We start from the raw sequence: 23,355 nt of genomic DNA, 5'->3' as shown, positions 1-23,355 counted from the left end.
TTATCCTCCCATTCCCTCTCTCTCCCCTTCCATCCATTCCTTTTCTGCTTCTGTTCAGAAAGGGGCGGGCCTCTCGTGGGTATCAGCAAAGCATGATCTTTCAAGTAAGACTAAGCACCTCCCCTTATGTTTAGGCTGGGCAAGGCATTAGAGACAGCCCCTGATTCCATTGTTAGGAGTCCCACAAATAGACCAAGCTATGCCACTGTCTCATGTATATAGAGGAAGGTCCACATTCTTAATGCATATGAGCCCGTGAGATGCTTTCCCTAGGAGCAGAACTTCAGTGACCTTTAGGGTTATTTACTTCAGTTCTTCTGTTTGAAGGTGAGTAGACTAACCATTGCACATCGAAATGAACATGGTAGAGTAACCAGAAAAAAGTCTAGGAACTAGCTTCTTTCAGCGTTATCAAAGGTGTCCTGTTGATAGCTACAAGAGAGGAGCTGGCTTATTGCTAATGAGAGGGTCTGAGGAGCAGAAGGTGCAGCAGACATGGTGTAGCTACGTTGGTTCCTGGCTAGGAGTTCCCCACCTTGACCCATATCATCTCGGTATTGGGGTCCTTCAGCTCCACAATACCGTCGAAGACTGTGGTGGTATCAACCTTGGTCTCTATGTCTTCTTCTAGCGGCTTCAGAATCCAATGACCTGAGAGGTTGTTTCAACAAAATACAAGGCTCAGAGGCACTCAGGCTCTATCTAGGCAATGCCCACAGTCCTGGAGGTTAACCCTTAAAGGTCTAAGCTCATTAGATATTACCTCCTGCCTCACCAGGCTTATTGATCAACTGGAGGATAGGAGTGTAGGGTTGTAGGAGATGAAGAAGGAACCATCATTCATAGAATGGTCACGATGTGCCTGGGCCCAGGACAGACTCTATCATCAGATAGTCAGTGCTTAGAAAGAGTTTGAGTCAGCGAATAAATGACAACAGAAAAACAAATATAAGAGAGAAGTACAATTTTTGCTGAAACTCAGAGATACCAAAGACAATGGAAGTGTAGTTTGAACCCAGGTCTGTCTGAATCCACATGCATGCAACTGGGGAGGTGATGTAAGGATAGGAGTGTGACAGGATCTCTCTCTGCATTTGTGGTGGACAGCCTGCCTTGCGCACGTGTGAGTGCTAATGTGTGTGTATGTGTGCGTGCATGTGTGTGTGCGTGTGTGCATACGCATACGTGAGTGCTTGTGTGTACATGCGTGTGTGTGTGTGTGTGTGTGTGTGTGTGCAGGGCAGGGGAGAAGCCCAGGCCTGACCCCTAAGCCCCTGCTCCCTGCTGGGCACTGATCCTCCTCCCCACTTCCACTTTCTTCTATCCCTTTGCGCTTTTTTAGCAGCTCTCCCAAGTCAGGTCCATAGAGACCTTTGCAAAGTCCTTCTTGGGTACCTCTGCCAAAATCTCCAGCATCTTTCTCTTCTGTCACCCTCTGCTTCTTTTTTTGGGTCAGGGGAGCCCTAGACTGTTAGAGGGGGACCAAGACTGTACTCACTGTTTCCCTCTGTACCAGCCTTGAGCTACTTCTCCACACTCTGTGGATTCTTGAACTCAGGACTCTGCGACAAAGCTTTTGAGAGGCTTCAACTGTGTAGTACGTGGAGCAGCGGGCTGCATCCCGCCGCCCGGCTAGCTCAACCCCCCGAAATAACCACACAGAAATTGCATTAATTAAATTACTTCCTGACCCATTATATCTAGCCTTTTCTTGACCAACTCTCACATCTTGATTTAACCCATTTCCATTAATGTGTATCGCCACTTGACTGTGGCATACCGGCATGAATCTATCCAGCGTCCGTCTTGGGCAGGAGAATCATGGCATCTGCCTGATTCTGTTCTTCTTCCCAGCATTCTGTTTTGTCTTCCCCGCCTACCTGAGTTCTGCCCTATCAAAAGGCCAAGGCAGTTTCTTTAATAACCAATGAAAGCAACACAAATACAGAAGGACCTCCTACACCACAGCTGGATAGGGAGGAGACCTCATTCTGGGCAGGGACTGCCCCCGCCCCCATCTTCTTTCACAGCTTCTTGATTTAGTTTTTCTTGACCTGAGGACAAAAAGAGGGCACAGTCCAACAGGCAGATACCCAGTTCTTAGGAGAAAAAGCCAGGAGGATGCAGGCGCCTGCCCTCTGTTACCAGCAGGTATGGTGTAATGATATCTGTGTGCTCATTGCTTTCAACACACCTGCTGTTGTCTGAATCATCTGATGTCAGCTACTCTGCTGAGGCAGAGTTAGACCATTGGGGGTTGGGCAAGAGATCTCCTGTGAGAGGGGAAGAGAGAGTTTTTAGAGGAAGGAAGGTAGCTGAGTGTTGGGGTTATGCACGAAAAACGGGGCAAGCAGGGTGGGTACGGGCATCTACTGTCCAGTTCTATAACAATAACATTATTAGTTTCCCCAATAGACACCCCCTGCCCCCAGCTATGAGTTCCTAAAGGGCACGGACCTCCGGAGTTGAAATTTATATTTCATTTTCCTGCAGTGGGAAATCTAATGAAATTTCACTTAATGCAATTTACTTGTTCATCTCAGGCACTAGCCTGGACCCTGGAGGGAACAAGAGAGAATACAACTGTCCTGGTTCTTGTCTGCATGGTGCTCACAGAGGGGCTGGCCTTGTGCAGGGGGTGCCCTGGAGGAGACTCCGGGACAGCTTGTCTGTGGGCAGAAGATCCAAGGACCAGTTTTTGGGAAAAGAAACCAAGTTCTGTTGAGGGAGCGAGGCAGAACTTCACCTTTCCCAGTGGGAAGTGGGGAGGATCTTAGGAATTTAGGGTCCCCCCAGTGAGTGACCCATCTCTGCCTCTGGTAGCAGACTTTGCAGTTGGGCAACACTTTTCCGGAAGGGATCCAGAGTGATACCTCAAGGATGGTTGGTTCCTGATGAGGCTCTTCTGGAGGGTCCAGGAGCTCCAGGTCTCAGCCCTATCCTATTTCCCCTAGCATGGTCTCACTCCTCTTTGCTATCCTCACTATGTGGCTATTCACTTCCTGAGTCCTCGGTCTGATCAATTACTCCTTTGGCTTTTGTCCGCCGATGTCTTCCCTTCCCTCTGGCTTTGTCACTGCCTTCTGACTTGGCCCTCGTTGTCACCTTGCCCTGTAGATAATTGCATGGTGACTCTCTGAGGCCTGCAGCTTGCCCTGGCAGGGGTCGGGTGGAGTGAGTGATGGGCGAGAGGTGTCTAGGCCTCTGCCTTCTTGATGTCCAGCTTCATCTTTAGCATTTGTTTCTTGTGGATTTTGTTAAAGACGGTCTTAGAGATTCCCCCTTCCCCTCTTCCGGGACACGGAAGGTTTGAGGTTTTCCTGCACCAAAGCTCTGAACACTGTCTTATTCGCTGCGATGGAAACACAGTATGTTCTACTCCATAGCCTGCAGGTTGGAAGCAATGCCAACTCCTTACCTCCCCCTGGGACCCAGGGCCAGCCCGGAACAGGGAGTATACAGTTCTCAGTTTGTGTATTGGGGGACACAGGGAAGGGGCTGGAGAAGAAAGAGGCGTGGGGAGACCCAGAGAGAGGCGTATCCTCAGCAGAGATGGTGGGATGAGGCTTCTCATGAACTCAGGGACACTTCCCCGGGCAGGGTGCTGGAACTCCAGGTTGGCGAGAATGACACTGTGCCGGACAGCTTTCTCGTCACTACTTCCTATGGGCCAACCGAGAGGTCCGGAAGGACTCTAGGTGGGAGTTCATCCTGGGATTGAGGGCTCCCATTTGCTTCAGTGGGTGGGGCATGCGGAAGCAAGGGCAGTGAGGGCCAGAGAGAACAGAAAACCATCTGGGGCTGGAATTGATAGTCATCAAATTCTGTCTAATTTCAGCCACTAGGGAGCACTAACGCCTCTCCACCACGCAGTGGTCAAGGACCTTTATAGGGTCTCCTTAAGTCTCATACAGATATTCAAAAGGAGACTTCCCTTTTAGGAAGGGTGTCTGTCTGTCTGTCTATCATCTGTCTGTCTATCATCTATTCTATCTTAGATTTTCTCAGCCAGTCTGTAGGTTCAGCATGAGTTTTCTTGGAAGCAGTGATTCCTGGGTGAGGGGCAGGACACATGGCCAATCCAGAGGGGCTGCCTATGGATTTCACCTTAACTGAAAGAGCATATTCCACCCCTATCCCCTTGTTTTATTTTCTTGTGATGCTGGGAAGAGTCCAGGGTCTTGCACATGCTAGGCCAGTGCTCTGTCACTGTGGTATAAACTACACAAGGTCTTCATGGCTGCTTTAGGAAGCCCTTTCTTTCCCTGTGCCCTGGGCCTTGTGAGGCACACGTCAGAGGTGATTTTGTCAACCCTCAGGGCAGCCAGTAAAGTAGGTGCTTTTGCTATTCGAACGCAGGCTGGGATGGAAAACATTTTGTTTAGGAGCTCTCACGGCTTGATTTTCAAGAGCAACTCGCGGTCTAAAGAGGCGGTGTGGAGGCTGCTCTTTGCCTGCAGATGTCTTTTCTTGACCGCCACGATGCGTAAACAAAGTGGCAGTCCGTGAAAAAGGAAAGATGTTACATGTGAATGTTGGCTGGCTGCTGGTTAGTGGGAGGTGAACCACAGCTGCTTCTTTAGAAAGGTGTCCTCTCAAGTGTCCCCCCACTTTTCCTGCCCCCCACATTTGTGTTTCCCCATTCCCTGCCTGAACTCTGCTGGTCAGTCCCGTCGACCCTGGCTGCACACCAGAATCCCTGAGGAGCTTAAAAAACATTCCCTGATTTAATGGTCCGGGAGAGACTCGGGCGTGGCTGGTTTTTCCAGCCCTACCCCTAGGTTGAGATGGCTCTCATTCACTGCAAGGGCTGAAAATCGTGACTGTAAACCATTTTGCACTTTTTGGTCTAGACCTAGACATTGAATTCTGGCTGCTTGACTTCAAGGCTCCGTCTCACTGGCCAGAGTGGTGTGGTGTTTATCTCACGACCTTGAACACAGAGGACTTAAAGAGACTCTGTCCTTCTGAGACCTTGAAGGTAGACAAGAAGGCTGTGAGGAAAGGTAATACCTTGGCCCCCAGCCATCTTTTAACCGCTTCCACCAGAGACACAGCTGAAACAGCCTGTCCTGCTCTGAGACCCCTTCCCAGCTTTCCTGTCATGCTCTCTGCTTCAAGTCTGGCCGCAAGGAGTAAGAGCCGGATTGCTCAGGCATTTGTTTATGTGCTTGTCTCGCCTCTGCCTGTGGCCAGGTCTCCAATTTCTTAAATGGACCAGGGTTAGCATAGCTCAATGTACCTTCCTGCAAGGGTGACATTCATGCAATCCATTTGTCCCTGGCTCTGAATGAATGACTTAAGCAATTAAAGAGTTTATTAACCTTTTACACATATCCGTGGGATTCACATTTTTCATAATCTGTTTTCTCAGAGATTTGGCCATCCAGCTCAGGCCTTGGATTAGAAGCACAGGTTGGGAGGAGGTAGCTGTTAGTCCTGGGGTATCCTGAAGGACCAACTCATGGCAAAGACTGAGGCCACCTATGGGTGGGTATAGAAAAGGGAAGGCTTTCCTGACCTCCCTTCACACTCCCTCACCCATACCACTGCCTCCCACCATCCTGATTGTCTGAGAGGTCTTCACATGGGGGGGAGGGTGGACCTGGAGAACTCCAGGGACACATATCATTACCATACCATCTGCTGGTGGTAAGGGGCCATCATGGTGACAGCAGGCATGGGCACTCACCTGTGTAGACCACGGAGAGTATGAGGCCATTGAAGATAAAGGGGTAGGAGAAATAGTCAGAGGTGCTGAGTGTGTGTGTGTGTGTGTGTGTGTGTGTGTGCGCGCATGCGCACATGTTCATGCACACACGTCATGTGTCTATAGACATGAGGGATAGGGAATGCACTGCAGAGGAGAGCAGTCAGGCAATGGACTTTTACTCTCTGGCCTCTCTTTTCTCTACTCCCCATTTCCTTTCCCTAACTGGTTACAAGGACCAGTGGGCCTGTGCCTTCACCCAGCAGTACAAACATCTCCCAGGTTCCTGGAGATGGAGGATCTGGGGCTTAAACTTACCCAGATAACTGAGCAGAGCTCACAGGGAGCTGGGAGACCTGCTGAGAGGCACTGAGAGGAAGACAGTGCTGGGAAGTTCATCTGGAAGTTGGGCCAGAGGAGGGATTTCTGACTATGCCTTTCTGAGACAGGCCATTCAAGGAAGCTGAACAGCTCTCCATTCTGGGTCTGGGGGACTTGTGGTGTTTGGGACATTGACACAGGTGACTGTGTTTCCACAGCTGTTTCCATTTGTCACAGGACAAAGGCAGAGGCTTAGCTTTTATTTCTTACACCTTTTAAAGCCAGTAGACTAATATATTAATCACAAAAGATGCCATAAATGTTTTCTTCCCACCTCCTAGCCCTCCAGAGAGGGACCCACATGTAATCTGGGGTTCCCTCTGGAGCCCTTCCATTCAGACACGGATAGGGGCATGTGGTCTTCCCATTGTACATGTCAGGTGGCCTGTCACACACAGTTCTGTCCTAGTTCTCTCTGAGCCGTGGAGATCTCTGTATATCAGTTTACAAGGAATTTCCTTGTTCTTGACGGCAGCGCCTGCGTTTCAGTGACTGGACACACTTGCCTCTTAGTTAACCTGAGTGGTGGTTTTTTACCTTTTTTTTGTTTTGTTTTGTTTTTTTTGTTTTGTTTTTTGTTTTTCGAGACAGGGTTTCTCTGTGGTTTTGGAGCTTGTCCTGGAACTAGCTCGTAGACCAGGCTGGTCTCGAACTCACAGAGATCCGCCTGCCTCTGCCTCCTGAGTGCTGGGATTAAAGGCGTGCGCCACCACCGCCCGGCTGTGAGTGGTGGTTTTTAAGAACCTAGTTTGCATACGAGGAAATGTGTCTGATTGACGTGGCCTATCCAAATTGTTACCCACAACAGAATCTGAGCTTCTTGCTCCTCCAGCCCTGTCTGGCCCCGTGGCCTCCAGAGAATTTAAAGGCTTCTTCAGAGCGACGGTCTTGAGGCTAACTACCCATTTCTACTTCATACGTCTTTACCTGGGTTGCTTCTGTCTCTAGGTTCTAAGAGCAGCCCAAACTCTGTCTCGCTCCATCTCCCCTTCTGGCACAGAAAGTACCAGTTGATGTCTTTTCCCAGAGGCAACGTCAAGGAAGCCTTACCTTCATTACTAACCTTAGCCTTCCATCCCTTGGTTGCTGTGCCTGTGGCTTGGGAGCTTGGTTGCTTCCCTGGCAGCAGGATGGTCAGTTTCTTTCTTTGTTCCAACAGTGGATGACACTGATTGTCGCCAGCTCCTTAGAGGCTGCGCTCTTGGGGGGGGGGGAGAACCCCTTTCTTAGGCTCTTATTTCAACTCGATGGCACACAGCTAAGCAGCGGAAGTTAGGGGAGGAAAACAAACTGAATGCAGGAATGGACGGACTGCTGACCAGGCCTGAGGGACGCTGAGGTGGCAAGCCAGGAGTCCATTTCCTGTGCCTTATGGTAGAGGTTCTGTTTCTCACTGCTGCCTGGAGGAGCTTCTCTGAGCTGAGGGGCCCAAGGTAGCGGACCCTGAATGGGTATATGAGCATGTGCAGCCCTACAGGATTGGGTGAGTTCAGGGGATGCGCCACCTTGCACAAATCCTGGGATCACCGTTTGTTCTGGGAGGGAGAGCTCTGTGAGGGGGCAGCGTTGCCTTGGACATGTTGGACCCGCCCACTTACTTCCTATTGGCTCAATGGGGCCCAATAGCAGCTGTAATCCAACAGCTTCCCTTGGGAGGTCTGGGCTGAGAGTAGCCCCTCCCAAAAGGCCCCAGGGAACTAGATTCCCAGCCATCTGGGACACTTCTGTTCTGGTCTTCTCCCCTGACCCTAAGATGAAGCAAAGGAAGCTGACGACCACTGATGGTAATGGAGGTCACCCCAGGACAGGCTGATGGCCAGCCAACGGGGCCTTCAAAGATTCAGCCATGGAGGGGATCGCATGGACAATAAGAAAAAAAACAAGGGTGGCTGAAGCTCAGATGGGGTCCCAGAGAAAAGAACTGTAATATCCAACCAGAGGGGGGCCTGGGTATGATGGGGAGGCCTTGGCCTCCCTGCCTCAGCTCTCTAGCTGGTGGCCTGCTAATCCCTTTGCCTTTCTGGAAACTTCCCATACACATCTGTGAGGTTCCCTGTGGTGCGGTGTACTTTTGTGGGCTGGGGCTGAAGGCTGAGTGAGAATCCTGAGGTATTAATAGACTTTGGCTTTTTAAATTTGGCTTCATGTATATTCCCAATCTCCACAGGGGGCGTCAGCGAGCAAGAAGGGCAACTTTATGCACATGGGCAGAGAGGAGGCACAAAATCCTGGGGTTCAAGGAGACTGGGTATGGAAGGAACTGGAAATGACAGACCCAGGAGACTAGTTTTGCTCAAAATGCTCTGTTTATTGCTCTATTCAATGACCACGAGCGAATTATAAAAAGACACCAAATGTCTCTGTTTGCCGTGGAATAAATATTTAAAGTCAGCAATAAAAACACGTGGCTCCAAGATAACACATGTTGCCAAAGAATCATGCATGCCCTGCTCATGGGCTCTCAACACACACATGGACACAGGGAGCACACACAGAGCGACACGCAGAGAGACTTTTGGGCTTTCCCATAGTGACACAGAAAGATGTCTTACAGGTTTGGAGTTGAGTCCCCATCCTACTCTTGGAGGCCCCCCTCGGGGCCCGGCTCTTTGGGGTTCCCCACCTGCATCTCTCCTCCTCCTCTCCAGTGCCTCCCAGGCTGGTCATTGCCTCCTGAGAGTACCAAACACTCAGAAGGCATCTAGAGTAATGCCCACCCTTGCCCAGGAACCTTCCTTAGCTGGGATCTCTCTGTCAACCATCACAAGCTCCCCTGCCTGGTTTCTGAATCCTATTCTTGCCATCCGCATTCTGATGGCAAAATATAATCTGCCTTTTCTGAGGAGCTGGCGGGGCTAGAGACGGGTACCTCTCTGCCTCGGGGGCTGGGGGACTGAGGGGCCGGAGCTCAGTTCAGGGTTCCATTTCTGGCTGAGGGGACACAGTGTCTGGTACAGATAGCAGAGATGGATGGATAGACAGAACACATAGTGGTAGAACACTTGGGATGTGGCGTTGAAACATTTCGGACCAAGTAGCTGTGGAACCATGGTTAAAACTGAGGCCCCAGGTCTGTATGGTGTGGGTCAGGCCCAGGGGCCCCAGGCCTGGCCTGGCACATTCCTCCCCTGCCCTCCCCAACTCTGCAGTATGTACAGTAGAAGAGCTAGGCTGGGGGTAGGGACCAGGCCAGGACAACAGAGGGGTTAGCAGACTGAAGAAAAGGAAGAGTTGGGGGGAAGGGACAGGGAGCAGACCCAAGACCCAGGCAAGGCCAGGTCTTGGGTTAGGGTGAAGGCCCAGACTCAGGCTGGGCAGTGCCCAGAGGAGCTCAGAGGAAGAGCGTGGTCACTCTGAGGACTGGTGGGACAGTTGCTTCTCATAGAGGCTCATGACGTGGTGCACAAACTGGTACTGTTCACATGTCTGGATCATGCCACCCCTGGCCAGTAGAGATGCAGTGGGCTGCGGGAGGGGTCCTCAAGCACTAGGGGTACCAGCTATCTGTAGCTTACAGAGGTCAACTCTTCCCAGCCATTGCTCTTTGTCCCTTCATTTTGGGGACACACCCTGATTTCAGCTCCTGTCCTTTCCACCAGCTGCCTGACTTCCGTCTTCCTCCAGAGAGCTGCCTGGATTCCGCTCTCTTCCATTTTTTTTTCTGTTCCCCACCTACCTTACAGACTACATCTGGTTTGTCACCTGTCCCTCAATTCATGCACACATCACACTGCCACCCTCTCCTCCCCTGACCAGTGGCTGACCTGTCCTGACGGAGCTGGCATGTGGTCTTTAGGATGTCCACGATGCCCTCACGTCGCAGCTGCTGGCAGCAGATGCTGGTGGCGATGAAGCAGCCAGTCCTCCCAATCCCTGCACTGGGGGTCGGGAGGATAGAGGAGGTTAGGGGCCCAGGGACGAGGGTGGCCCTGCCCCAGTGGATGGACAGGAAAACTCACCTGCAGTGAACGATGATTGGGGAACAATGGGGTCCCTCTTGTTGGGCTGCCTCCTCCACCTCCCGTACCAGATGCAGGAGGGGAGGTGCTCGGTCCGGAGTCTTCTGGTCGGGCCAGGATGTGAACCAGTAATGCTTCAAGCTTCGCTCTTCAGTCCCTCTCTGCGAGAGAGAGAGAGAGAGAGAGAGAGAGAGAGAGAGAGAGAGAGAGAGAGAGAGAGCGCTCCCACTCCCTGCCAGATACATGTGAATGTGAATGTTCCAGGACCTGATTCATCCAAAGATGGAGATGGGAAAGGGAGGAAAGAGAGAGCACAGAGAGTGGAGGGATCCTAAGTTCCCATCTACCACACTGCACAATGGTACAAGACAGATCAGAGTTAGGTTGGTGTGTGTGCATGCCTGCGTGCGTGTGATATTGGCCTCTAAACACTAAAATCATTCAAGAATATTGGCCTCTAAACACTAAAATCATCCAAGAAAGGCAAAGAGCAGTTCATTGCTACCTGGAAGTTCCTTATTCTGACAGATGTTCCAGGTACCCCTTAGTCACATGACCCAGACACAGGGATTCTCTTCTGCCTGCTCATCCCTCTGTCCTCATTATGCGTTGACCATCTCTGCTCTGCTTCACCATCCCACCGTGGGAAGGGCCTACCCTCTTCCTGCCTGACTACCAAAGACCCTTAGCATCAAAATGGTCTTTCTCCAACACAAATCTGGATATACTGCATGGTGTTTAAGACCTTCTGCTGGCTGGGCCTGATGGTGCAGGCCTGTAATCCTAGCTACTTGGAAACCTGAGGCTGGAAGATCAAGGCCTGCTTGATCTACAGAGCAAGTTCCAGGTCAGTGTGGGGAACTTAGTGAGATTGTCTCAGAACAAACAAGACAATAAAAAAGCGCTGGGGATTAGAGCTCAGTGAGAGAGTTCTGGCCTAGTGTGAGAACCTGGGGACCTTCCTACACCAAACCAAGAAACCCTTCACTACAGACTGACTGCCATGGTTTCCTATCCCCAGTTTCATATGTTGAAGCCTCCTTCCTATTGTGCAGGAAGCTGATGGTGGGGCCCGTGGGTCAGGAGTGCGCACCTTCAAATGTGATCCATGTCCTTAGAGACCCCAGAGAGCTTCCTCACTCCAACATCCTATCTGCTGCACACATGGGTGCTTGCACACACAGCTGCTCCTTCTGCACGCTAGGAAAGCTTTCCCATTTGTTCGCCCCTGGCCACGCCTCCCCAACCCTCCAAGACCCCATATAGCACTTCTGGGAGGCACCCTCGGAACATTCTGTATGGCAGGGCGTCTTTCTGCATCCGAGCTGATCACTAGTTGGTATTTGCCATCTTATAGGGGCTCCTTGAACCAAGAGTCCAGAACACAGCTCTGTCCCCAGTATCCAAGTCAGAGCTACACCCAAAACAGGGGCTTGTCAACACCGTCAAACCCCAAAATCCCCCGTTCTTCCCTAGCTGATCCCGTAGCACGGAGAAGATGAGGAGCCCCACACAGCCTCTTTCTACTTGGAAGCTGGTTCCTCTTGCTCTTGTGTTACATGGCTGTGACAGAGACCACAGCACCCATCCCTCCCTGGGGCCTTCAGTGTTTCCAATAAGTCTTGGTGTTAGATGCTCATGTGGACGCTGCCTTCCCCAGTATCTTGCCCAGTTCTGCATCCACTGGGAGACAGGGCAGCTCAGAGGGTCAAACATCAGGCTCCAAGCTCCTTTCTGTAGCTGAACCCTGTGGCTGTCAGCATCAGTGATCTTTCTAGGCTGTTTCTGAAGAGGGCGTCAGCTTTCTGATGCCCCACTTAACTTTCCCATCTTTCTGGGTGATCACAGGGGACTTCACCTTCTGCAAACACATATCGCATCGCTTTCCCAAACCAGAACCTTCTAATACCCCAAAGGAGCAGTCTCTCCTCTTCTGCTTGTTTTGGGAGAAGCGCAACTTTTGGGTGGGAGGACGCCTTCCCCCAATCTTCTGGGCTGCTCTGAGTTGCTCATATTTTGCATGTTTTCCTTTTCCCTGCCATTTCCTGTAAGCATGACTGTGTGTCCTAAAGCAGCAAGGAGTGCCTGCCCTCTGGTGGTGGACACACTGGGTGCATCAGACTAGAAGTCAGAATCCCAATGGAAGGGACATTACTGGCACTCAAAGTCATAAAGAACCTTCTGTTATTATAAGGACAGTGCTGGAAGCTCTGGAAGCTTCCTCACTGGGACGGTCCTGGCGTTGAGAGGGTGTGGAGAAGAACTAGAACGGTCATGAGCAGCAGGGCCCAGGAAGAGCCAGATGGCCCATGAAAATAAGGTTCGGGAAATGCCGCTGAGGCTCCGTCTAGACCCGAGTGCCCAACTCTATTCACCCTGCTTACCAGTAAACCCTGCGTGTGACCTAGGTCTATGAATCACCTATGGTAGGCCTTTGAGCACTTTCTTAGTTGGTGGTCCCAGCTAAGCCTCCCAGTCAGCCCTGTCTGACCCCAGGCCTCACCCTGAGGGAGATGAGTCGCAGCCGATAGTCCTCAGTGTGGATGACTTTCTGCACAGTGATCTCCACGCCGTCATGGACGACCTGCTCTTCCGGCCAGTACTCCGTGCACTTCTGCAAGGACCAAGATCAGCCCGTGTTACTCCCTTATTCTTCTCCCACATCCCCTCCTGCTCCGCTGGGGCCAACAGACGGGAACACAAGGAGAGCAGGTTTGGTTATTAGAGGGTTGCATTAAAATCTTGGCTTCATACCCCATGACCTACTCATTTCTGAGCCTCATTTTCCCCATTTGTAAGATGAAAATGGTACCCCTTTACAGGACTTTGTATGTATGTAGAGGCCAGAGTTTAACATCAAGTGTTGTTCCCCATGTGCAGTCCACCTTGGCGTTCAGGACAGGATCTCTCATCGGCCTGGAACTCATCAAGACTGGCTGGCCAGTGAGCCCTACCTAGGTCTGCCCCTCTAGCTTCATAGCACTGGTGGTACTGATGCATATACCATGCCTGGATTTATTTACATGGGTGCTGAGTTAAAACTCAAGTCCTCAACTGAGCTCTGTCCCCAGCCTCCCTCTGAAGGGTGTTTTATGGGGGTTCAATTAAAGGAGTTGTTCATTATGAGTTTTCACATCTCTGGCAGACTGGGAGGCAGCAAAGTATCCTGGTGGAAAGCATGGCCACTGGATGGGGAGGGAGAAGCAGGCTCCAGGCTCTACTCTGCTCTGTGTGGCCCCCGAATGTAAATCTTAATCCTCGCCATCTTCCACTTCCTTAAGTTAAGTGCATACCAGGATCACAACATCCTCATAAAAACTAATATGCAAACGAGATGCTTCATGTGGGGCTGAAAGCCGGGAGCACTGAGCAAAGGCGCAGGGTGCCTACCTCGTTCATCTCCTCGATGTTGGTGATCATGACAATGATGGGTGTGTGCTCCTGCCACACCATGCGCCAGAAGTCGGCCACAGTGCTGACGATGGGTCCCTGTGTGGCGATGTACACTTTCTCCTTCCCACTGTAGCCCTGTAGCCAGCCAAGTCCAGCCTGTCAGGTCAGGGTCGGAGGTGGCACTCCCGGGGCCCCATCCCATACTTAGGCTCCTCTTGGGGCTTGTAGGAGCCACACTAGCTTGGGGACAAGTCTGGAGGATAGATTCCACCAGCTCAGGCCTCTCCTTTAGTGGAAGGCTCTTGGGATGGAGCTACATACCCGGATGTAGTTGGCATTGATGTAGGAACTCAGAGGATCATTAGGGTCTGGTGAAGTCAGGCATACCCTGCTGTGAGGATCTGGGGTGGGGGAGACAGATGAAGCTGTGAGCTGGGCCTTCTGGTACAGGGTGCAACTTCTCTGTTCTACTCCAGAGCACCCACATTTCCTCTGGGATCATGGCCAGTATGTGCTCTCATGGTGCAGGGTGCCATTGTGAGTCATTACCACCAGATATAACCAAACCAATACCATCAGTCATAACCAAAAGAGTTACGGGGGGCTGGAGAGATGGCTCAGAGGGTACAGTCACTTGCTGCCAAGCCTGACAACATAAGTTGGATCCCCAGGATCCATATGCTGGAGGGGAGAACTGAATCTCACACATTGTCCTCAGACCTCCACAAGTGTGCCCCATACATACTTATATGTGTATATATACACACACACACACAAAATAAATCGTATTAAAAACAAGCGATGGGAAAAAGTAGAGCCCCTAGTCCTGGAAGCAGCACACGCAACAACTTATGGCAGATGCTAACTAACAGGGAGTTGCGGTAATCACGAGTTTCCAACAGACAGTAGGAATGGAGAAGAACCTAGGAGTGATGGGTAGACGCCTCTCATCTCCACCCCTCTGCCAGCCCCCGTCTCTGCCTGGGTCATGGCAGGTGATACGGGGGTGGACCAACTCTTGTAGAGAGGGTATAGAAATAGTGCAGGGGAGGGGTAAGAGCAGGTAGGAGAGGCTTCTGCATGGCCAGAAGAAGAGAGTGCTCGAGCAGGCAGTTCTGTCTGGACCTCTTGGTTTCACTTATCCTTGTTAGGTGCAGGAAGGACAGATGTGGGTGCTGCCTTCTCTGGCCAGATTTCAGAGCTTGGCGATCAGGGAGTCACTGTGGTGGTGGTAAATGATTGCATTCTACAGCCCCCGGTTTGTGCTGGCCCTTGTGCTGTGCTTGTGAGAAGAGCCTTTGAGATCAACAAGACGTGTGTGGTTCCTGCTACAAAAGAGGGCATAGTGTTGGGCAGGAAGACAAGGGGGTGCGTGGCCTGAGAGCTCTGGACTGGAGGGACAGAGGGGACTGTGACTGGGCTGGGGTGGCTGTGTTTCACAGAAAAGGTTGCACTTTTCAGGGGTTGGAGACCCAGGAGGAGAAACAGGGAACACTGTCTGACCAGGTGCACAGGCTACGGCTTAGCTTGGTGGGAGGATGGAAGCTGGAGAGGAAGCATCACATGCTTCGAGGGGGTGACATTGACTACGTTTAGGGAAGAAGGGGACATGATAAGGTTTCTGTTGTGCTCCGTTATGAGAGAGGGGCAGGGAGGATAAAAAGTACAAGTCAGGATATGTCTGCCACAGCCTGGAAAGAAGTGTCAAGGTCACAGGCTGCCCTCTCTGGCACCTCGCCCAGGGACAATTATGCCAGTGTACCGTATGTCAGTGGTTCTCATTAGAGCTAGGCAATATAGAAGTCATTTGGTAGTAAGGATGGAAGGGAGGGGTCTGGATCTGAGAGGGTCATCCACTCATTCATTCAAGAAGGTCCAGACCGTCTCCCGGTTGCTCCACACTCTTTTGGAATTTGAGGCTGTGCTGAGTGGGACAGCTATTGTGCCCCCTCTGGGCCAGTGCTCACCCACAGAACTGTTGCTTTTGCTTGACGCCAAGCTCTGTGTGCAGAATCCAAATTTTCATTCCCTGGGATGGGGCTCAGGAAATGTGTGCAATCAATGATAGAACAAATCTCACGGTGTCCCCCTGATCCCAGAGGCTGCTTCTGCTGAGCCTCTATGACCTCTGTCCCTCCAGTCCAGGACTCTTACAGTTCAAGGTCAGCTCTGCCTGATTGTACAACATTCTATGCTGGGTTTGGGGGTATGGAGGTTCAGGGCGTGGTTGGAGGAGCTGGGAGCCTGTCAACAGCCCAGCAGGACCTCAGGGACTCTGGTTGACTCCAGTGGCCATTCTAAGGAGCCAGCAAAACCCTAGGTTCTGGGGTACCTGTGCCTGTGCCTGCAGGAAGAACAGGAGCAGGGAGAGTAAGTTGAGAGAAGAGGTGAGCAGCCCAGCTAAGGCATCCTGGCCTTAAATGGTGCTTTGTTTAAACGTAACTACCTAGAGACTGTGTAACCATAGCAACCACAAGTCGATATTTTAAAAGTTAAAAATAAGTCATGACATCTTCCATGCTGCCGGAGATGCTGATGGCAAACTGCTCTTTAAGGGCTCGCTACTCCACAAACTGGCTGGAGTAGGTTTTTGGGGATTCACTTTCAACAACGAGTCACCCCCTCCTTTTAAGCTAGCCCCCAGAGGGCCTTGATCAAAGCTACCTGACGATGATACTGTGGGATGGAATGGGAACAGTGGGTCTCCAAGGAGACGTGCCCTGCTCAGGCCTTACAGAGGGCTCTCTGTGTAGCCTCACTTGGACATGCCTCATGATAGGCAGATCACTACAGGACAAAGGTACCTCATTCCCTGTGGGAGGGGGCTCTGCCTGCTAGAGGACTGACAGTCAGGTCATACAAACACAGGCAGACAAAAAAGCCTGATTCTGGGGTCACAGAAGCCCAGGTTTAGAGACCAGATTTTTTTTTTTTTACTAGCTGTGTGGCTGTGGACAAACCACTTACCTTCTCTGAGCCTTTAATGTTTTCTTCTTAAAATATACCCACCCAGAAGAGAAAGGCCATGCAAATACTTCAGTCACTGCTCACTGCCTCAGAGCTACCCTTTCTCTCTGGGTTTCTCCAGAGTTCAATGTCACTAGCCAGGAAGGGCAGGGGCCAGGGCTAGAGAAGGAGCCAGCCAGTCTCTACTCTCTCCATCCCTTCTCTCCCCAGATTGGCCTGGTCTCCATATTGCCTACTGTGATGACTGCCCACCATCCCTAGAGGCCGGGCTCTGGATTTAGGTCTCCCCAGATGACAGGACCCATGCTCCTCCCTACCCTGGGGCAGCAGGTACTCACTGGGGAGGATGGTTCTGTACCGATTCTTCCGCACCAGTCCTGGGATGTCATACTCTTTTGGATCCACGAAGTTCATAGGAATTTCCTACACGAGAAAGACATGGGTCTGTAAGTTGCTTCAGGTTGGTCTTCCCCGAAGTTCATATTCAGCTCCACCTGCCAGTGCAGGGGCTGTCTTGAGTTCATGCATTCATTCAACGAACATTTGCTACTGAGTGAGTGAGCACGCACACACATTTAAAACAGTTACTGGCATTTGCCAAGGGCACAAACTAAATAGCACAGCGATAGTCCGTTGAGGGCCAGCTTGGTTTGAGACAGACATTCAATGAAAGGCCAAGCAAAAATGAACAAGACAAAGAGTGACCTTGCCAATCGCCCCTCCCTCCCTGTTTTCTGTGCAGCAGCCAGTCAGGTAGCTCTGGGGACGCGTGTTCCTGCTGCGGGCATCCTCACCTTGAACTTTTTTTGTGATGCTCACTTTTTGGCAAGACTTGACCCACCCTCCTCTCCTCAACACATCCTGTCTATCCAAAGTCACTTCCTCTACGAATCTTCCCTGATTGCCCAGTAAAAAGGGAACCCACTTCTTGTTTCTTAAGGCCCTTTGTGCCTTTGAAGGAGTTCTGTGTCTGATGGGCACCTCTTCAGATCTGGCTTCCCTTCATCTGCAGTTGGGTCTGCGTCTTCTCTTGTTCCATTCCCCATGCCCCCCTTATACTGGAGGTTGGACCTAGAGCCTTGTGCATGCTGGGCAAGTACCCTCCCACTGAACTAAAATTCCAACTTTCCCCACCCACTTTTAAATTCTAAGGTGGTCTCAGCTGGTTGCTCACTAACCTTATGCGGCCCAGGTGGGCCCTGAACTTGTGTTCTTCCTGACTTGGCTTTCTTTGTTTTCCCTCTCTCAGTTAGGTCTCCCTCCCTCCTCTGCCTACGCTTGCTGAGAGGACTAGTTTCAGCTCTGCACGTCCAAATTGGCTCTAACCCTCAGGTTCACCTTAGCGCCATCCCTCACCCATGGCCGCTGGGGTATCACCCCATGATGCTTCCCAATGTCCTCCCTTCTAATCAGGCTGCACACTTTAGCACCTGGTCTTACTACTCACTCTTTCTGGATGTACTAGATGGTCTTTGCCCAGTGTAGATGATGATACCATCTAGGGCTCTTGTGAGAATCAAAAGAAACAATAATAATAATAATAAACCCCCACCATACACATGTGCAGAACTGCCCATGGAGTTGGGTGAGCAGGTTGTGTTCCTTTCTCCCTGGCAAAAATCTATAGTATCTGCCGAGCAGGAAGGGACATGGAAGGCTGTTTTCACGGGAGAGGATGATGGTGGGAACTGGGTGGTGGAGGAAGGTACCAGTCACCTGACCCAGAAATGAATAATTTCTGCTGGTGTGTGTGTGTGTGTGTGTGTGTGTGTGTGTGTGTGTGTGAACACGAAGAAGGCCGGGATCCACCACTTTGGGCTTTCTGCAGGTGGAGACAAGCTCTGGAGACCTTGGAGCACTGAGCCCAAGCCACACAGTGTGTGCGCTACCTGACTGGTGCGTTCGATGGGAGAGTGGACTGGTGAGCATCAGGTCTCCCCTTCCCCCTCTGGAGGTTCTTTTATTAACTATGGATGCAGACCCATGGGGCAAGGCCAAGACCCCCCCAGCAGTGGAGTCTGCTATTTCTGAGGACCATTATCAAAAGTCTAACACTGCCGAAGTCTCACTTCAGACTTACCTTGTGCTGACAATACAGGCCACACGTGCTCATGGCTGAGCTCTTATGTGGCTAAGTACTCCTGGCAGGAGATCAGGACTGTTACTTGTCAGAGGTTGGGAAAGGACTAAGCCCTAGCCTAAGCTTGAAACCCGGGAAGAAAAGGGAGGACCCAGGAGCATGGGGATAAACATCCCTGATGATATCAGGCAGAGGAGGGCAGGAAGACAGGAAAATGAGTAGGCCAGGCTTTCTTTTCCCTGGGAGTTGACCCAGATTTGTGTATGCTACTAGACATGTGTTCTACCACTGAACTACACCACCAGGAGGAAGCTGCTTTCTGTGGCTTCCAGAGCCCAGTTCCAGTTCTCCCAACAGATCCAGAATCTGTCTGCCTGATGTATGGTATTGTCCTCCTTAACTCCTGCGAAGACCCTGCCATCTGTGACTTTCCAGATGAGGATATCAGGTGTCAGAGGCTAAGAGCTTGCCCAGGGTGCTCGGAGGGATGACAATGGGATGCTAGTCTTTTCCATGTATACTCTGCAGTACTGACTGGCTGCATGGGGGGCCCTTAGGAGTGCTAAGGTGGCTGGCCACTTCAAGGAACTCACAAAGAATTCTGCCTGCAGCAAGAATGGGTCCAGGGCCTTTTCGTGCAGCTCCTCTGCCCGGAGGATGCGGGAGGCACTGAGCAGGTACTCATGGGCTGACTCCTCCCGGGGGGACACCAGGTAGCCAAAGCCCTCCTCATTGCAGCCAGGGGTACACATGTCCAGGGTCAGGGAGACATTGGAGCCTCTCCTGCAAGGGTTCACAGAAGGAGATACGAGCCTTAGGCATGAAAGAAAGAAAGCAGGTGTCCAGAGGAGAGCAGGGTGGGCTTCAGGAAGAGGGATGTGACAAGAACCTGTTCTAAGAAGCACATGGCTCTGCCCACACACCTGTCTGCTGCTTCCCACAGTGGGGCGGAGGCCCCAGTTCTGAAAGTTCAACCCAAGCAATCCCTAACGGCCCTCCCCTGGACTCTGCTGAGGGAGGAGGCCCACAGGGAGACACGTGCTAAGGCGAACCTCAAGCTCGAGAGCACAGCTTCACAGTTCTAGAATGAGACTGTCATGGTATTCAGCGCATTTCAGCTGTGAGAGGCCAGGGCCCTTTGCATCCAGGGAAGGAGGGAGCTCAAAGGCAGCCAGTAGCAGCCCACCCATATAACTAGCTATACTGGGCCAGCTTCATCATGCCCAGTGTCTAAAACCTCGGGACAGGAGGGATCCTCATTACACAGAAAGGGAGACCGAGTTTCAGGAGGCTACTAGCATTTTTCACACTTTTACTATGAAAAAGTGGCAGAGCCAAAAAAGATCGTCTAAGTTTTCTGAGTTCCCATCTAGTATTTTCTATGACATCCTGTGGGTAATTCAAACCATGTGTGAGCTGGCTTACCCAGCCTTAAACTCAGTATGTCACTACCTCTCAAAACTTGCTCATGGAATCCTATGGGGTACTTTCAGGAAGTAGAGGTTGTGGGAAATGCTACCTACTGTCCCTTTGTCAAATTACAAGGAATACAGTCAAGTTAAAGGCTCCAACAAGTTCTGTATAAGGAAATGAACCCTGACTTCCTCAAGCCAAGGAGAGTATGGGTGTGCTCATGTGCATGCCTGCACGTGCCTGTGTGTGCATAGGAAGGAACTGCACTTTTGGGCATTCATCTTGAAGTACCCCAATCAATATGCATTACTGGAAAAGCACATGTTTACACATACTAAGCTATGAGGTGAACCCTGCACGCTAACCTAGGAGCTAAGTATTTGCCCTCCTAACAGGAGCTGAGAATTTGTGATCCCCAGCCCACCCGTCCCCTGCCCCTCCCACCTCTCCTGCAGACCCATGGACTTGACAGTCAACGAGGTGGGATCAGTCTCGGGCTTGATGTCCATCACACAGTCAAACACAGGGGTCTCGGGTACCGCGTCCAGGTCCAGGAAGTCATCCTCTACCTTCTCCTCCATCCACTCGGAATAGGTGAAGGAGGGCTGGCGGCTCACGGATTGGCGCCTGTCCTCTGGGGGGAGTGGGGCAGGTGGCTCTGGGGGTACCTTGAGGAGGTGCCACACCTGGTTGGGAGCATACAGCATCATGGACCTGGGCTCATGCTCGCTGCCTGCTGGGCGCATGGGTTACCCTGTGGCTACAAGGTCTAGAGCAACCACATTCTCCTGGCTCTTAGATGTCAGGCTCTACCCACCCTCTACCTTCTCTGTCCCCAGTTTCTAGTGGACTTAATTCTTCTGGGTGGGGTTTGGGGGTTCTTCCTGCCTCAGCCCTTTTTCTTATCCCCAATAACTTCTAGGAAGGAGCTTCTTGCTTTAAGTAGGCATACTGTGGAAGGAGGAAGCCTGTTTTTGTCCGATTCAAAACCAGGTTAGCCTGTCTGGGGGTCAGGTGCATCCAGTGGGAAGCAAGGCTTCGAGAGAGGGTAGGACTGCCCTGAGGCTCAGGACAAGGAGGTACCTTACCAGGGTGGTGATGACGACCAGGCCCACAGTTAGAAAGACTAGCAGCAGACTTGGGATCCCCCAGGTCCCAGAACCCAGCCAGGCCTGGGAAACATCAGACAAACTAGTCAGTGCCCTGAGGGGTTGGGAGAGGTCATGTTCTTGTCTATTTCAAAAGAAAACCCATCCTGGGTCTGGGTGGGATGCACGCGGATGGCTTTTGGGTTCTTGAACCCAGAGATGCTCCAGCCAGATGTTGTGAGGGAGGGGTGGGAAGCCCCAGCTTACCCCTACTCCATCCCACTGTCCTAGGGGTCCCCAGAGTTTACTCACCACAGGTCCCAGATGGTTCAACAGGGTGAGCGAGGAGGAGATGAGGTCTGTGGTATTCTGCAGCCAGGAGTGGCCATGGCCACTGAGCCAGAGCGCCCCACAGGCGAGCTGGGGCAGTCAGGGGAGCAGACTGAGCGCAGAGCTGCGGCCCTTTGCCCCTATATTGCCCTGCAGAGCTCACCTTCAGCCCCAGCCTGGGCCCCCAGGAAGCTCCCGAGCCTCTCAGACTGGGCAGCAGAGGGAAGGGCCGTGTACCCAGGGGAGGCCCCAGCACTCTTTGGGAGAAAAGCTAATCATAGGTGACTGAGACTGAGCCCTTCCAACAGGAGACCCCAGAGGCACACACAGAAGAGAGGTCTTCCAGGAAGGCCTCCTTAGGGGAGAAGTCTTCAGGGGGAACCCCATAGGAGCAGGAGCTCAGGGACTGGGGATCCTGTCTTCTTAGTTAGGGGATAAGGGTTGATAGGACCTAAGGAGCTTCGTTCCTGAGACCGTAGCTCAGAACTCCAGCCTTCTCCTCACTCCAGTCAGAAGACTTGGAGGAACTAAGGGCCACCAGAAAGACCCTCGTCCCTCAGCTTCCCCAGGCAGCCATCTCCGGAAGAAGTAGAAGGCTGTCCCTCAACCCACCCTGTCTTCAGGCCCTAGTGAGGCCAGTGACATCCTTACCAGGAACTGAGAGGCAGCGAACAGACACAGGCTGCTTCTGACAGTGAGGGAGTGGCTCCCGGAGTCTTGAGGTGGCAGCTTCTGAGCTGGCTCAGAGGGCGGTGAGGGTGGCGGGGGTGGTGGCATCTCCCTCTGCTTGCTGGGGAGCCCTTCAGCCTCGTCCAGTGGTTCCATCTCTACCGGCTGGGGGAGACCTACGGAGGATGGGACAGGAGGGGTTGGTAACTCTGGGCTGTCTGAGCACAGAACTGCCAGCCTATGGAGGTCTGCACCATCCTGTGCTGCCGTGGCTTCCTCTCAATCCCGGCTCAGGCAGCGAGGCTCCACTTCCAGCAGTCACCCTCGATTAGCAAAGCAATATTCACCTACCTTCGTCAGAAAGAGCTACGTGTGGGTGGACAAATTATTTCTCTTTTATTTCTGCAGTAAGGGAGTTAAAATGGCAGGGGGTTTTCAGAGTTAATACCGTTGTATTTACGCAGCTTCATTCTTTTCCATTTCTTAAGGAAACAAAAACAACTACCTCAAACTCAATTAAAAAAGCAAGGGGGAATAAAAAAGAATACGGCATAAGCAGGCCATGACCCTGAGCAAACCACCCACGCCTGCTCTCCAGAGTTTTGTCTTTTGTGATAAGTGCCCCAAGTGGGGCTGGAAGACTGAACCCGGGGTGACTATGGCTGTACATCTTCCCCACTGTGAGACCCCCACACAAACTGGGAAAGGGAAGTCGGGGCTGTGTGGAAGAAAATTTTGGTGATATGAATAGATATTGGCTATCTTTGGTGGTAAAGACTAGGTATCGGGTTCAGCTCTAGTATGACGGCAGTTGTCACGGCCTAGGACACTTGTTCTTTGAACCTCAGTTTTCCCATCTGAGAGATGGTGGTTGGGTTCAATATTAGCCTTTCCCTCTTAAGAAAATGATTATTTTTAATTTTGCATAGTTGGACATGTCTGAATGTGGGTGCGTGCATGTGAGTGCGGATATCCAACGAAGCCAGAGGCATGGGATCCCCTGGAGCTAGAGTTACAGAGGGTTGTGAGCTGCCTGACAGGGGTGCTGGGAACTAAACCCGAGTCCTCTGTGAGAGCAGCAAGTGCTCAGAGCCCTCGTTCCATCCCCCAGTTTTTCTCTAAAAGAACCCTCATTTATTGAGAGTGTGCATGTGAGTGCATTGGTCAAAGGCAGAGTCTCTCATTTCGCTTGCTGTGTTGCAGGTACTACTGGCTGGTTCTTCTGTCTCTTTCTCCCATCTCCCCTTAGAAATGCTGGCATTACATATGCAAGACACCACGTTCAGTTTTTCTCTGTGGGTTCTGGGATTTGAACTCAGGCTGTCAGGCTTGCAAAGTCTTTTCTTTCTTTCTTTCTTTCTTTCT

General features: G+C 51.6%; 1 protein-coding gene across 4 annotated transcripts in view; it reads right to left on the bottom strand.

Moving 5' to 3' along the window:
* Nucleotides 1–8,384: 8,384 nt before the first annotated feature.
* Nucleotides 8,385–23,355, bottom strand: part of Ptpn5 (protein tyrosine phosphatase non-receptor type 5) — a 57,928-nt gene continuing 42,957 nt past the window's right edge. For all 4 annotated transcript variants that reach the window (XM_057756319.1, XM_057756321.1, XM_057756320.1 and 1 more), the window contains 12 exons: nucleotides 21,973–22,166; nucleotides 21,304–21,411; nucleotides 20,992–21,075; nucleotides 20,348–20,589; nucleotides 19,084–19,273; nucleotides 16,749–16,833; nucleotides 13,765–13,844; nucleotides 13,441–13,578; nucleotides 12,554–12,664; nucleotides 10,051–10,211; nucleotides 9,856–9,969; nucleotides 8,385–9,533 (listed from right to left, as the gene is read on the bottom strand). In XM_057756319.1, coding sequence (XP_057612302.1) covers nucleotides 9,440–9,533; nucleotides 9,856–9,969; nucleotides 10,051–10,211; nucleotides 12,554–12,664; nucleotides 13,441–13,578; nucleotides 13,765–13,844; nucleotides 16,749–16,833; nucleotides 19,084–19,273; nucleotides 20,348–20,589; nucleotides 20,992–21,075; nucleotides 21,304–21,411; nucleotides 21,973–22,166 — 1,601 coding nt within the window. In that variant the 3' untranslated portion in view covers nucleotides 8,385–9,439. The remainder of the gene's footprint in view (nucleotides 9,534–9,855; nucleotides 9,970–10,050; nucleotides 10,212–12,553; nucleotides 12,665–13,440; nucleotides 13,579–13,764; nucleotides 13,845–16,748; nucleotides 16,834–19,083; nucleotides 19,274–20,347; nucleotides 20,590–20,991; nucleotides 21,076–21,303; nucleotides 21,412–21,972; nucleotides 22,167–23,355) is intronic.

The sequence above is a fragment of the Chionomys nivalis genome, chromosome 23 (assembly GCF_950005125.1).
Source record: "Chionomys nivalis chromosome 23, mChiNiv1.1, whole genome shotgun sequence".
In the NCBI taxonomy this organism is placed as follows: domain Eukaryota; kingdom Metazoa; phylum Chordata; class Mammalia; order Rodentia; family Cricetidae; genus Chionomys; species Chionomys nivalis.
This window is presented reverse-complemented; position numbering and strand designations above follow the sequence as displayed.